At 43.2% G+C, this 15,329-nt stretch overlaps 1 protein-coding gene across 3 annotated transcripts; it reads left to right on the top strand.

The window, feature by feature from the left end:
• The first annotated feature begins 341 nt into the window (after positions 1–341).
• On the top strand, positions 342–11,929 carry ALAS1 (5'-aminolevulinate synthase 1). 3 transcript variants are annotated; one of them, XM_075939435.2, is made up of 11 exons: positions 342–493; positions 1,057–1,272; positions 2,774–2,992; positions 4,489–4,638; positions 4,784–5,006; positions 5,718–5,902; positions 6,928–7,107; positions 7,244–7,408; positions 9,084–9,352; positions 10,675–10,837; positions 11,626–11,929. In XM_075939435.2, the coding sequence occupies exons 2-11, from the start codon at positions 1,074–1,076 to the stop codon at positions 11,784–11,786; spliced, it is 1,914 nt and encodes a 637-aa protein (XP_075795550.1). In that variant the 5' UTR covers positions 342–493; positions 1,057–1,073; the 3' UTR covers positions 11,787–11,929. The 3 variants fall into 3 exon arrangements, with proteins under 3 accessions (XP_075795550.1, XP_075795549.1, XP_089637185.1); XM_075939434.2 differs by having other exon boundaries at positions 1,057–1,296; XM_089781059.1 differs by lacking the exon at positions 342–493 and having other exon boundaries at positions 1,057–1,296.
• Positions 11,930–15,329: the final 3,400 nt, after the last annotated feature.

Below are 15,329 nucleotides of genomic sequence, written 5' to 3'. Positions count from 1 at the left end.
CAGCAGGGAGCTGCCTGTATGACGCCCCGCCCCGCTGCCAGGCAAAGGCTGAGTCCCGAGGCCGCAGGGCGGGCCGGGGCATGGCAGGAAGGGGCCTGCGGGCTCCCGAGCCAGGCCCTGCCGCGCCAGGGGCTCGTGTTGCTCCAGCCGGCCCGGGGCGAGGCGCCCGCAGCGGGACCTTTCTCCTCAGCCCCATTCCTGGGCAGGCGCGAGGCGCCTTCCGTTCCCTCGGTCTGCCCCGCCCCCAGCCGGCGCTGCGTCACTTGGCCCCGCCCCCCGAGCGCGCAGGCCGGGGGAGGGGGGCGGGGCGAGGGGGCTCGCGCGAGCGTCATAGCGTAGGTAGGCGTCGACGCGCGTGCGCTCCCGCTGTGTGTCCGGGCAGGGGGACAGCGGGCAGTCGTCCTGTTGTGCGCCTGCGCGGAGCGGTTATATAGGGAGCGGTGGCCTGAGGCGCTCGCGGAGGGACTCAGGAGCAGCCGGACAAGCGGGCGAGGCGAGTGGGACCCCGGGCTGGGGGGGAAGCGCTCCGGCCGCGGCTCGCCCGGGCAGGGCAGGGAGGCGGGTTCTCCGACTGCCGGCTCCGGTCCGCAGCGCTCGGGCCCCCCGCCCGGGGACCCGCCCCGCTGAAACCGGGGAGGGGTCTCGCTGCCCCCCCCCCCGACATTGGGAAACCCCGTTTGCCCCTCGGCGTTGCCGGGCACCCTCCCCCCCCCCGCGCGGGGCCGGCCCCGGGTGCGAGCACCAAGTAAATGGGGGGGGGGGGATGCTTGAGCCCGCCCATCGCAGTAACCTCCCGGTCAGTCCGTTCCCTGCAGCTGCCCCTTTAAACGCGCCCCCTCCCGCCCCTTCCTGTGGGCAGCCTGGAGCGCAGCCCCCTCATCGCCCACCCTGGTTCTGATCGCTCCCTGGGTCTCTGCTTCATTCATCGCACCGCGGGGCTGCCACTGCGCGGCTTTCCCCCCGCGGGGGCTTGATTGTTGTGTGTGTTATGCAACCTGGCAGTCTTGTAGGTAAGACATTATCTAACGCTGTTGCCGTTTCTGCATCTTGCTACAGGATCCAAACACCCGAAAATGGAAACTGTTGTTCGCCGCTGCCCGTTCCTGTCACGGGTATCCCAGGCTTTTCTGCAGAAGGCTGGCAAGTCGCTGCTCTTTTACGCTCAGAGCTGCCCTAAAATGATGGAGGTTGGGACTAAGCCTGCTTCCCGTGCCCTGGGTACTTCAGTTGCTCACTGCCAACAGGCCGAAGAAACAACTCCGCCTAATGACAGTCAGTGTCAATTTTGTCTTTCAGGTGCTTAAAATTATGGTAAAATAAAGCTTCCTCACCATAAGGCTTTTTAGATTGTTTAATACTAGCTCCCAACATTTTCCTTTCATTTATAGGGCTAGGAGAGGTTAGAACCTCTAAATTGCCCCTGATTTTGCTCTCTCAATGAGTGGCATGAAAACCCAAAAAAGTTTACCAGTAAATATCTCACTGTTTTCCTTACTCTGTATTGCTTATATACTCATTCAAATGCTTCAGGGTGTGTTGGGATTTTTTGTTTGTTTTTAAAGACTGGTCTGTCTGGTTTGTTAAACTTTTCTTTGAAAGAAAACTACTTAATCCTGTACGATTCAGTGTTGCACTTGGAATAGGGTTATGAGTTTGGAATTCTGACTTTTGGATTTTGTAATTCATCCAAATCTTGTGTGTCTTCTAATGCAATAGAAGTGTAAATGAAAACAGCTACGGTATGTAATGCACACTGAACAACCGAAAGGGAAATTGTGGGAGGTGGAACCTAGCTGTTTGAAAAACACACCACCTTCCAAAAACTAGGAATGCAGAGTATGCTATAACATTGCTATCTTACTGTGAAGCAACGGTGAAAAGGTATGCAATAAGATAAAAATGAATTGGGTCCCTGGGGCATTTGCTAAGCATACATTAAATTATTACAGGGCAACATTAAATGGATATAATCAGCTCTTGATAGCTAATTTGCATCCTAGGTACATTATTATATAATATTCCATCCTTTTAACGTGCATTTAATGATGATAGGGTTACTTGTTCTGTAACATTTGCAGGGTGCCATTTTTATTCAGTAGTTTTTCACAATAACAACCTTTGACTTATGTAATAAAAGCTTCCTGCTTAAGTAGAAAAGGAAGAACTTTAAGCACCCTGGGAACTGCCCAGCCAGAAGGAAACGTCTGGCAATTGTAACTGCCTGAACCAGTTTACTTCTAAGTGTTGTGTTCAATCTTCTCTTAACACGTGTTGCTTATCAATTTAACAAATACTTGCAAAGAAATCAATTGGATTATCTTAAAACTAACGTTCATACTCTGCAAACTAGAGCAGTGTCTGAGAGCAAAGGTCTGCTGACCATAACTATGTAACTGGTACAAATCCAGGTCAGTGGAGTTATCAGCTTATGATTTATGGCTGTTATTGACCCTGGATGAGAATTTATAATAATAAATAATAGAGACGGGGCAGCTGGAAAAAGTTTGAAGTTGAAATTAAACTCCTACACAAAGCATACTGGTTCCACATAGGGGGAAGAGGCAATAATGCTGAACACTTCAAGAAAACTTGAGTTTAAATGCTAATCAGATATTGACACTTCATATTTTGTGATTACACAAGTATAGATGGTTCAGTTGCACAATTCTGAATAGCTTGTGGTTTAGCGTCAGTTGTCAGAGTTTTTGTTTTTAGGCAATCCAGTCACCTCAGTTCTTGGTTTTTAACCATTATTTTGTTTCTCCTATCTAAGAGGCCAAAAATTCCAAAGATGTGTCCCCTGAGAAAACCAATGGATCCCAGCTCCCTACTGGCCATCCGCCTGCTGTTACTAGCCAGAACACTAACCAGAGCTCTGCCACTAAATGCCCTTTCCTGGCAGCTCAGATGAACCCTAGGAATAGTAATGTTTTCTGCAAAGCCAGCCTAGAACTCCAAGAGGATGTGCATGAAATGCAGGCTGTAAGGAAAGGTATGTTTTTACGTATGCTGCAATAAACAATGAAATATAGCCTCTTGTAATACCTGGAGATAAAACCTAAGTCTGACAATAGTTATCTTATAGGCCAGAGGGAAGGCCATAGGACACTGCAACAAAAAGTCTTCATTGTAGAATATAAGAATTTTAATGTGCACATGTAGTGCTGTTTGTAATACTCAGAGGGTGCGTCTAGACTGGCAAGATTTTGCGCAAAAGCAGGCAAAAACTTGCCAGCTGTCTACACTGGCCACTTGAATTTGCGCAAGAGCACTGACTTTGTAATGTACAAAATCAGTGCTTCTTGCGCAAATGCTTTCACACTCCCGCTCGGGGGAAAAAGCCTTCTTGCAAAAGAATAATTGCGCAAGAGGGCCAGTGTAGACAGGAAAGAACTGTTTTGCGCAAAAAAGCCCCAATGGCTAAAATGGCGATCGGGGCTTTCTTGTGCAAAATCACGTCTAGACTGGCCACGGATGCTTTTGCACAAAATCTAGACGCGCTTTTGCAGAAATACTTTTAACAGAAAAACTTTTCCGTTAAAAGTATTTCCGCAAAATCATGCCAGTCTAGATGCAGCCAGTTTGTGTAATCTTTCTTTATACCAACTGTTTGTCTACATGTTTTTTGTAGCTGCTTTTAGTGAGACTATGTTCTAGTTGCAAAACCTGTCAAGCTATAGCATTCTTTGTCAGTTAGCTTGAAAGAATAGCTCTTGCTATTGTTTATAAAAATTCAATGTTGTTACCAGAAAGTCTTACCAGTATATAGAACACATTAGCATTTTCAAAGAATTAAGCAGCTAGACTGGAAAGCATAAAACAGGACACTAGAGACAAGTAGCAATTGAATAGAATCAGCCTCCCTTCCACCCTGGACCATTTTTTCTTAATACTTTGGTAGTGCCTAATGGCCCTGATCAGAGATTGGGCTCACATAGCACATGTACAAATAACTGTCCATACCATAAACAGAATGTTATTTTCAGATTAACTGAGTTTTGTCAAAACTCAGTGTTAAAGTCTTTTCTTTCACCAATACCTATAAAGTCTCGCTGCTTCCTCTGGAAGAAATCAGTTTGTTCCTTACCCATTCACTCCAGCTTTTCCAGTCTGCTGCAAGCCGTAGTAACAATGATCCAAAGCTTGGAACAGCAGGGAAACATTTTTACTTAGAACCAAGTATGTGTTTTAGTTGTATTAGCCTACCTACCAAATTCTTAGGTCAACTGAATTGGTCCCAGGCACTTTTTAATTGGACCTCAAATGTTTGTTAGACAAGTTCTGATTTCACAAGATCTGAAGAGAGTATACAGTGCATTCTCTTCAGCTTGAGTCTTTGTGCTCTGCTCTTGTCTCAACTATGATTGTTTTATTAAAAAATGTAAGATAGTGAATTCATAACTTTTCTTGGCATACAATCTTTTTATATAAGATGTTGTGAAACTAACTTAACTCACTGGATTTCTTTGTAACATCTCAAATGTACAGAGTTCACTAAAACGCCAGTGAATCCCACCATGATAAACATCAAGACTTCTGGAGAAGAGCAGAATGGCTTGCTGAAAAAGTTCCAGGATATTATGTTAAAGCAGAAGCCAGAAAGAGTGTCTCATCTGCTTCAGGATAACTTGCCAAAATGTAAGAATCCTTCTCATTTGGCTAGCAAAATATATTTGAATCTATTATGTCTGCTAAATCCATTTTTGCAGTACCAGCAGCAGACAGATGTTTTGATATTCAAAACTGTTAGTTCTTATGTTTAATAGCCTCTCTCCTCTTCTAGCTGTTTCTACTTTCCAATATGACCAGTTCTTTGAGAAAAAAATTGATGAGAAAAAAAAGGATCATACATACCGTGTATTCAAAACTGTGAATCGAAGGGCACAGATCTTTCCCATGGCAGATGACTACTCTGATTCCCTTATCAGCAAAAAAGAAGTGTCTGTATGGTGCAGCAATGATTACCTAGGGATGAGTCGCCATCCGCGGGTGTGTGGAGCTGTTATGTAAGTAGTTCTAGAATTTAATTTAAAGTAAAATGTTTGGTAACTGCAAGGTATACAGTGATGTGTAGGGAACTAGACAAAACTACCTTCCTACAACTGGTTAGTCTTTTTGGGGGGTGGGGGGAGGAGAGAATTGAACTTCATGGTTTTGAGAATAATTTACTTCAAATAATTAGATTCCTTCTGCTGTTTAAAGTATATCCTTTCTTAACATCTTGCGATTTGCTCCCTTATCACATGTTTGGATACTATCAAAACAGCTTAAAATACAATTGGCTCTAGTGCTGCAATGCTAATTAGTGAACCCCTGATATTCCTCCTGTCTGTATTTGGTTACATGTTGGGGTCGGGGGGGGAGGTTGTGGACAAATGCTGGATGCAATACTGTGATTCTCAATACCTGTTAAAGATAAATGGCTCCGTGTAAGTTAATGGAGCCTTCCTATGGCTTTTGTAGGGAGCACAGCTAGTAAATTGCACTAGGTCTAAGCCCAATAAGTTTCTTGTGAAATTTAGTTTTGGTTTCTAAAATCCTTATTCAAACACCATGTAGTTGTACCCTCTTGTGCCCATTTCTCTTTAAGCCCTAATGCTTTTAAGTAAGTTAAAGAATGGTGGTCTGTCCTAGAAGAGCGTCCCTTTTCTTTGTTCATATGCAGCCAAGTCAAATAGTATTTATTAATGCTGCTTCCTTTTGAACTTTTCTTAAAGGGACACATTGAAACAACATGGTGCTGGAGCAGGAGGCACCAGAAATATTTCTGGAACAAGTAAATTTCATGTTGATTTGGAGCAAGAGTTGGCTGATCTCCATGGAAAAGATGCAGCATTATTGTTCTCGTCCTGCTTTGTAGCTAATGATTCCACGCTTTTCACATTAGCTAAAATGTTGCCAGGTGAGGTCTGATGGTACTGCATACTAGACTACATTCCCCGCAAATAAAATACCCTAAATGCCATTGAAAACAAACCTTTTGGGTGATAGCTGAGATTCTGAACACTTTTGGTCACTAAATCTCACTACTTTAAAAAAAAAAAAAAATCTTTGCTCACTTCTATTGTGGTAACATCTAAACAGCCTGATCAGGATTTGGGGAATTGTTCCTGATAGGTGCAGGCTGATGAACTTACAGTAGAATAAAGCAAGGGTAGAATCTATGAGCAGTGTCCAAAGTGATGATGGGGACATCTCCTCCATTCCATTTATTCTCTCCATATAAAAGTGAGGAAACTCTAAAGGGCAGGGAAGAATGGAAAGGAGTACAAAGAAAGGAAACTGGTGAGGAGGAATTGAGGGAGACTGACATGAGACAACCTGCTGATGTCTCATGGGGCCCAGCAAATGACAGTCCCTTTTCCTCCCTCCCCGCCCCAGAGGTCTCCCTGCCCAGTTGCTGTAGTTCCTTGCTGTTTCTAGAGTCTTGCTTTGCTTCTGAAAAGATGTTTTCCCCCATCCCAAGTAGCTGCATGTGAGACTTCCACCCGCCCCCCCCCCCCCTTTATGATCCAGGATATAGTTACTGGTAAACTGGCTCTTTCCAATCCTGTGTCTGCTGTTACAGAAATGTCTACAATTGATACCCCCGTAACTCCCAAATATAAAATTACATTTAAAGTATATTTGTTTTGGGATTAGATGTTTACTTGCCTTACATCAGTAAAGCAAATTTATAGATGTGAATTCATGAGAACATCTTATATTTCAGAAGCTCTCAAGCAAAAACAGAAACCACAGCTATTTTGCTGGGTATTCTATTGTAAAATTACTGATTTAACAAACTTCTATAGCATCTTTCTTCAGGGGGCCAGAACATGAATTCATCAGCACAATCCCATTTATGTAATTTTTAGGTACCTGAACAATCACCTGTGTTCTTTCAGTGCAGCCATAACTACTAGTAACTTTTGGTTGTCTCCCCAGGCTGTGAGATTTACTCAGATGCAGGAAACCATGCCTCTATGATTCAAGGAATTCGGAACAGCAGAGTGCCCAAGCACATATTTCGCCATAATGATGTCAGTCACTTACGAGAACTACTAAAAAAATCAGATCCATTTACTCCCAAAATTGTTGCATTTGAGACTGTTCACTCTATGGATGGTGAGTGTTTTTAAAAAGGTAGCATCCTTTGTTAAATAGGTGACTTAAATATTTCAGTAACATTAACTTATGAAAAATATATATACCATCAAAAGCAAGAACTCGCAATTGATTGCAATTGTTGTTTTGATCTCAGGTGCAGTGTGTCCGTTGGAAGAATTGTGCGATGTGGCTCATGAGCATGGGGCAATCACTTTTGTAGACGAAGTACATGCTGTTGGGCTATATGGAGCTCGAGGTGGTGGCATAGGCGATCGGGATGGAGTCATGCGTAAAATGGACATAATCTCTGGAACACTTGGTATGTGTATCTTCTGGCCTTCAATTACAAAAATGCATAAGTTTCAGAGGGTAGTCACGTTAGTCTGTAACTGGAAAAACTTAGTCTTGCAGCACCTTAGACAGACAAAATGTAGATGGTATCATGAATTTTCATGGGTACAACCCAGTTCAGATGAAACTGCCTTTAAGTTGTTAGATAAATGTCAGCAAAGCTCAACATTGCAGACAAGATGAAAGAATAAAATTAACTCTAATCTAGTTGGTAAACTTACTTTGTTCATAGGAATGGAAGGATGTGATTTTTCAAAATAATCATTCAGGCTAACTTTTTAGGCACCCATGTTCCTTAAACTTGTACCAAGTCACTTAAGCTGATTTAAAAAATGCCACCTGAAATGTTACAGGAGTTCTAGCTATGCCACTGGAGTAATTTTACCAACAGTGAATTTGTGTATGAGAAAATTGTGGGGCAGTGCTCTATATTTAGATCTTAACTCTCCTTTTGTGTGAAGTGGAATGTTCCTAATCCAGAAACCTGAGATGGGTGTTATGTAAGGAGATTTGGCGAGAACTGAAAACCAATAAAATTCTTCTAGATGTAATGCAGACTGTTCTCCAACAGTTCAAATTCTAGAAACTGTGAAAAGATGTTCCGCTCTCAAACTTGAGCATATTGCACTATCCTGTTCATAGGCTTCAGTTTAACTTCGCTTTGTTTTGGCCTTTAAATGTTGGACACTATACCTTGAGATGGTGTTACTGTACATGCCCAGTAGACTGCATAAAGCAAATAAAGATGCAACTAGAAGACAGGAGCTCTGGCTATTTTTAGTTATATCAGGGATAGATTACCCATGTAAACCTGCTGGATTAAAAAAATCTGAGGTAGTGGAGTGTAAATAATGGTCCAACTATTCAAACTCACTGAAATATTTTATTACTCCAATACTTATTTTGTTTGGGCAGGACTTAGTTTTCTTCTTTGGTATCAAACTACAGTACAAGAATCTTTTGTTCCAGGAATCAATAGGTGTTTGCATTTTTTTGTCTTAAGCAATGTTCTAGTAGCAGTCACACAATTTCTTCATAACCATGTGCGACTTTTTTGTGGAGTGAGGTGGATTAACCTTGTCTTTACTAATTTACCATTAATTTGTAAATAAAGGTTGAACCTTTCTAGTCCAGTACTCTCTGATCTGGAAACATCCATTGTCCAGAATGATTTGAGTTTGCCAGACCTTAACGGTGTGGCCATGTTTCCTGCAGTTCCATAGCTTGTTTACAGCCACCAGTTCTAGCTCTGTGTTCTGTGCTGTTTAGCTCTAATTTATCCCTAAATGTCTTCTAGCAGCCCAATAAGAAGTGGCAGTGTTGGCAATGCTGCTAGACAATATTGACCTCCTGTGGTCTGGAAAATTCTCTGGTTCAGAACTGGTCAGGTCCTGAGAGTGCCATACTAGAGAGGTTCAACCTGTACTAGAATAAAATTGAGGACCCTTAATTGATGTGCTTAATTATTGGAAACACCTAATTGTTGCTGATAAGTATGTCATGTCAAAACCTGTCATTCCACTTCTCTGAAATGTTTGAATCAGAATGATCTCTGCTTTCAAGAGAAAAATACAGTTGTCAGATGCTGGTTTGGAGTGCCTTTTTCTAAAGGACAGAGTAAATCTTGACTGTTTTGTTTTCAGGCAAAGCATTTGGTTGTGTAGGCGGCTACATTGCCAGTACAAGTTCTTTAATAGACACCGTACGTTCCTATGCTGCTGGCTTCATTTTCACAACATCTCTGCCACCCATGCTGTTAGCTGGTGCTCTTGAATCTGTCAGAACTCTAAAGAGCACAGAAGGCCAAGTTCTTCGACGCCAGCACCAACGCAATGTTAAACTCATGAGACAAATGCTGATGGATGCTGGACTCCCTGTTGTACACTGTCCTAGTCACATCATTCCAATCAGGGTAACTACTTAAGATTACGGTATTTTTCTCTATGCAAGTTTAGGGAAAGATGTTCCACAAGAATCAACTATTTTGTACTACAGGAAATACCTGAAGCTAATTTTACATTCTTTCACAATATGCTAAAGTGCAGGGTTTATTTTAGGTTTACGTAGGCTGATGTCGACTGAAGCTGTGGTCATTTTTCCTTAAGTGACTAAAATTTGGGCTACGTCTACACTGGCAGCTTCTTGCGCAAGAACTCTTCCACAAGAGAGCGTCTACACTGGCATGTGCTTTTGCGCAAGAGCATCCATGCCAGTGTAGACGCTCTCTTCCACAAGAGAGCTCTGATGGCCATTTTAACCATAGGGGCTTCTTGCACAAGAAATTCATGTTGTCTTCCTACACTGGCCTCTTCTGGAAGAGCTCTTGCACAAGAGGCTGCTTCTTATGAGGGAGCGTCAGAGTTCTCACGCAAGAAGCCATGATTTTCTACAATACAACATCAGTTTACTTGCGCAAGAACGCGCAGCCAATATAGACAGGCGGCATGTTTTTGCGCAAGAGCGGCTGTTTTCACGCAAGAACACGCCAGAGTAGACACAGCCTTGCTGTTTTATGCAGCAGGGCGTAGGCAACACATTAAATTGGCAAATACAATAAATTCCATTTACAGTTAACTTACTGTGTAGCATTTCATGGTCTCTGTAGAACATTGTAAATGTAAATTTCTTCAGGTGTACAAAGGTGTATACATTAAAGTGCTCTGGCCAGAATAAGTGGGCGGGGGGGGGGTTAAATTCCTTTCTGCTTGGGCTCGTCTACACTGGCCCCTTTTCCGGAAGGGGCATGTTAATTTCAGAGATCGTAATAGGGAAATCCGCGGGGATTTAAATATCCCCCGCGGCATTTAAATAAAAATGTCCACCGCTTTTTTCCTTTGAAGTAGGAATAAGATCCTCCGGAAAAGGGCACTTTTTCAGGAGGATTGGGGCCAGTGTAGACGCTCTTTTCCGGCTTTTCTAAAAGCCGGAAAAAAGCGGCGGACATTTTTATTTAAATGCTGCGGGGGATATTAAAATCCCCCGCAGATTTCCCTATTACGATCTCTGAAATTAACATGCCCCTTTCGGAAAAGGGGCCAGTGTAGACGTAGCCCCTAAGTATAGGGAGGACAAAATGATTAAATGGGGAGGGTTGGGCTTTGTGGATAGTCCATTTTTAGAATGGACTATTTCACAAACTGTAGCTTTTAACTTTTCAATCCCATAAAGTTATTTGAGATTATTTATTCGACTGCATCGTTGCTTACCTTGCACTTGACCATTTTGTAAATCTAGGTTGCAGATGCTGCTAAAAATACTGAGATCTGTGACAGACTGATGAGTCAGCACAGCATCTACGTCCAGGCAATAAACTATCCCACAGTCCCACGAGGAGAAGAGCTGCTGCGGATTGCTCCTACACCTCATCACACTCCTCAGATGATGAATTATTTCCTTGGTGAGTAAATGGACTGTCAGAGCCAAGAACACCAGAGCATTTTATAGAATCTTCATGCTGAAGATCTATCATTTATTGCTAATTTAATTAAAATAAGATATCTACACTTTGCTGGACCCGGCTAGGAAAGCTCACCTTAGAACAGTGGTCCCCAACACGGTGACCGTGGAGGCATTTGTGTGCGCCCGCCAAGTGCTTGGGGCTGGCCTGGCCCTGGGCACATGGCGCATGCATGGTGCTGGTGCCGGCCCCGGGCGCATGGCGCGCGGTGAGCACCGGCCCCGGGAGTGCCGTGGATTGGCTGCTGTGCTCTGGGTGGACTTCAGAGCCTGAGCGACAACTTCAAAGTGCTGTCTATATTATTTGTAGAGCACTAATCCAAGTTGGACGCGGGGTAGGGGGTTGCTTCCATGGTCTGTGTCAGTAGACTCTAGTGACCCAGGGACAATATGATTTCAGGTAAGTAAACAGTAGAATACTGGATAACACCTACCTCTTGAGCATGCTGAAGGGCTTTCAGTGCTCTGATTCACGGGAAGAAAGGCACTTTTATTATGGAATAAGAGCAATGGACTGTGGTGGGCTAGCTTGTAACTTTGAAAGTGAGCCAGTGTCCGTACTTAAGAGCTTCCACCACAGCTTTCTTTGCTAAGCAAAAGGGGCAGGCATTTCCAGCAGGTGGCTTTTTTTTTTAACTTTCATCTCAGGTGCAGAACTCAGTGTTTAGAAAGAATTCTAGGTACTGAAAGCTTATTTTAACCCCAAAATGTCTTCCTCTTCTCTGACAGAGAAACTGATGGCTACATGGAAGGATGTTGGTCTGGAGTTGAAACCACACTCTTCAGCGGAATGCAATTTTTGTAGAAGACCTCTGCATTTTGAAGTGATGAGTGAAAGGGAAAGATCCTACTTCAGTGGCATGAGCAAACTTGTATCTGCCACTGCATGAAAGTCACCTGTGTAACTCTATCCATGTCTAGTCCTCTAATATCCAAAATAGCCTCAGTAGCCTTTTTAAATTACATACTAAATTATATAAACATTTTAATCAGTAGTTTAAATACACCTCTGGAAATAAACTTCCAAACAGTGGGTCCTGGCTCTGTCCTTTTCAGCTCATTATTGTTTGGTATTTTTCTCACCACTCGTCCTACAATCTTAGTTATAGGGGCTAATACCACCAAGTGGAACAAAAACTCTCAATTGCGTACTACTGGATATCATCCAACTTTGGTTTGGGTGATATCAGTGAAAGTTGGCATCACTAACTAGCGCACACTGTAAAATTTTTGCCATGAGGTGAAATGGAAAGTAGGGATGTGAATGGTTAACCAGCAAGCACTGATGCTCACTGAAGTTATGGTTTACCGACAGCCCAGCTGGGCTAGAGTAGCTTCCCCTCCTCCACCACCTGATGCAGGCCAGGGCTGGTCTATCCAGGTTGCAATAGCCTGCTCCAGCCTGGCCAGAACAGCTTTCACCTGCCCCCATTTAAGCAGCTAACCACCTAACTGGTTAAATGTTAACTGATTACACAGGCTTTTACAGCCCTAAGGGAAAGGAAATCTTATGCTAGTGTGGAAGCAGACCTGCCAACAGACAGGTCTTGGTGAGTTTAGGGCCTTGAAACCTGCTTTAAGAGGGTAGTGCTTTGTTTCTGGAGGATCACTTATTCAACTAGTGTAGTCCGCACTAAGTCTTTAATCCTATCTCTGCCCTTTCCTACAATGCACCTTAATTAAGATACAACACCTCTCCCCAAACAACCCTGAACACTTGCACTCTGTCCTCCAATGCTATTTTCCCTCAGTCCTGAATCCTCAGGGAAGAAAGTGGCTTTCTTGAGGAAGTTACAGTAAAACTCCAATTGTCCAGCATCCAGTGGTCTGGCACTCCCCATAGTCTGGCATCAGCTGGAACCTGGAAGTGCTCCAGCAGCTGTTTCAAGAAGTTTAGTCAATTACACTACCACTGGGTGGATCCACAGGTGACAGGCTCACAATTTCTTTCCTCTACTGCCTCTTTTAGGGGTAGGGGCGGAGCTCACTGGGGAACAGCGCTCTCTTCTCTCCCCCCTCCCCGGCCAGAGTATCTCCCCATAGTTCGGCATCTCTGATAATCTGGCACCATCTAGGTCCCAAAGGTGCCAGATTATCAGAAGTCTACTGTACAATGTTCTTTCCCTCAGCCCAAAAAAAAAACCAGTTAGTTAAGCAATCTCAAACAGAATGCTTAATACCCTTGCACAGATCTTAAACACAGCCCTTTCCTCCCTTCTCTTCTCTCCCCCCTCCCCCCCCCACTGATTTTTCTGTGGTTCAGCAAATCCCTGACTCAAAGGGTTCCCAGCCCTGCTTTATGCCATAGTTCATAAATGCTTTCCTGAGAGTCAGATAACAGCCAAAGCATGTTTTGAGAGTTGGATACAGCAACTATTAATACAATATCTATTCAAGGAAATAACTGAAGAAGATTTAAATAGTATGTGGTAGAGAAATTTGAACTTTTCATTAAGCTCTTGACCTGTATTCTGTTTAGAGAACAGATTATGTGCTTTAATCATAAATATTTCCTCTTTGGGGTGGAGACCATAGAAGGAGTGAGGCAGGTAAAAACAACATAAATTGTATGAACTAGGTGTACTTTTTCACTTGTCAGTGAAAACTGTTGAGTGAGGTGTATATATCCCATTAAGGGCTAGTTCCCTTGTGGCTGAAAACTTGATTCCAAAACCTAAGCTCTGTGCCAGGGTATCAAGCAATCTCAAATGTGTGTTTGAGCCCATGGCTGAGGATGAGACGCTCCCCACATAACCTATGCACACTACAGCGGTGAAGGGAGGCCAGAGGGCTGGAACACCAGCACAGATTCCCCAATGCTGCAAGGGCAATCCCCAAGCCTCAGGGGCCAGAACTGGCCTTGGGTTCCCCTCTCCTGCTACAGACAGACCCTCTAGAAAACAGTTTAATATACTGTGTTATGAGTAATGTAAAATGATCTTGAAAGGCAAAGGGGGGAAAAAAAGTCATAGCACTTCACACAAATGCATACAAGTACCTACAGATGTGAGTTAATTCTTTTCTTTAGGTGAACTGGCTAGAAAACCCAGTTGAACTAGATATTCTTGTAAAGACAATCAGAATGACCTGTAGCAATAAATGTGCATCCTGGAAACCAAACTGCTGAACTTGAGCTATTCACAAAGGCACACCACTTTTCAAAGTGCTATTTCCTCCTGTTTAGCAGTCTGTAAGTAGCCCTTAATTATCAAGCTAAGAGTGAAAGAGAATCTATAGCCACTTGGTTGCAGAAGATAGAGCTCCTAGCTTTCACATGTACCCTATCGTATGAGCACAATTGGAAACCGATCAAAGAGGAACAAAACCAAGCAAACCACAACTTAGGTGCATTCATTCCCAAACATTTTTAAAATTTAAATCTAAGTTTTATTATTGCAACAATTCACATAAAAATAAGAAAGCCAGGTAGTTCACATGGGGGAGGGAGAAACATCTTTCATCACTGAAATATTAATATCACAAGCTCCTTTTAAAGAAGGTGGTTTTAAAAATACTAAAATCTTTGGTCACTGTCACTTTGCAGAACAGTGTTTAATTCTGTCTCTTCCCATGACACTAACTTTACTCTTAGAAGCTGTTCTGAATAACCTGAGAAAATGGCTTCTCAGGAATAAGTACTATGCAATTCATTGTCTTGCTTTTCCTGTGATAGAGAATAATATGTCTCATGCTAAAACTGAACGTGATCTACGCATCACATTTCTGTGATACCCAGCAATGATTTCAGAGCAGTCATAGCCTGCCATCATGGAAACAAATGACATCAATGGAGCCAGGATTCACTAATCAGTGTAGCTTGTACAGTGTCTGCTTTTTAAATAAAGTTCCATCCCACTGATCATTAATATTTTTAAATTACACAACCTCCAAAATACAGTATGGCCAGCAAACACCAGTGTCCCTCAAAGCACCATGGTGAAGTGAAAAACATCAGTTACTATAGAACCAACATTGCTCCTGGTAGAACAGCGAAATTTCATTGTTCTTTTCCTAGCCCTGTACTGAGTTGGCCCAATGCTTCCCAGTGTGAGTAAGTATAACCTCCCCCCACCATCAAGTGTTGTTAGCAGGAGAGGGGGCTAAGTGTTAATCTAGGCAGGGATTCCTTCTGAAAATCTAATAGCAGCTTGAGCCCCCAACCTAGGGAACCTCTTCTGGGTACCCCGGTTAAGCAATATTCCTCACTCACACATTAGCTCCAGGGTTTTAAAACAAAACTTTTTGGGAGGGCAATAAACCTAAGAAAGCCAACAATTAACAAATAGATAGCAAATATTAGGCAAGACTGCCCACTTCCGGAGGGTTCTTAGCAATACTCTTGGGGTGCATCTAGACTGGCAAGATTTTGCGCAAAAACTTGCCAGCTGTCTACACTGGCCGCTTGAATTTGCGCAGGAACACTGACTTTGTAA

This window comes from Pelodiscus sinensis, chromosome 11 (assembly GCF_052426305.1).
Source record: "Pelodiscus sinensis isolate ZL-2025 chromosome 11, ASM5242630v1, whole genome shotgun sequence".
In the NCBI taxonomy this organism is placed as follows: Eukaryota; Metazoa; Chordata; order Testudines; family Trionychidae; genus Pelodiscus; species Pelodiscus sinensis.
Note: the sequence above shows the minus strand (reverse complement) of the source record. Positions and strands in the feature narration are given on the sequence as shown.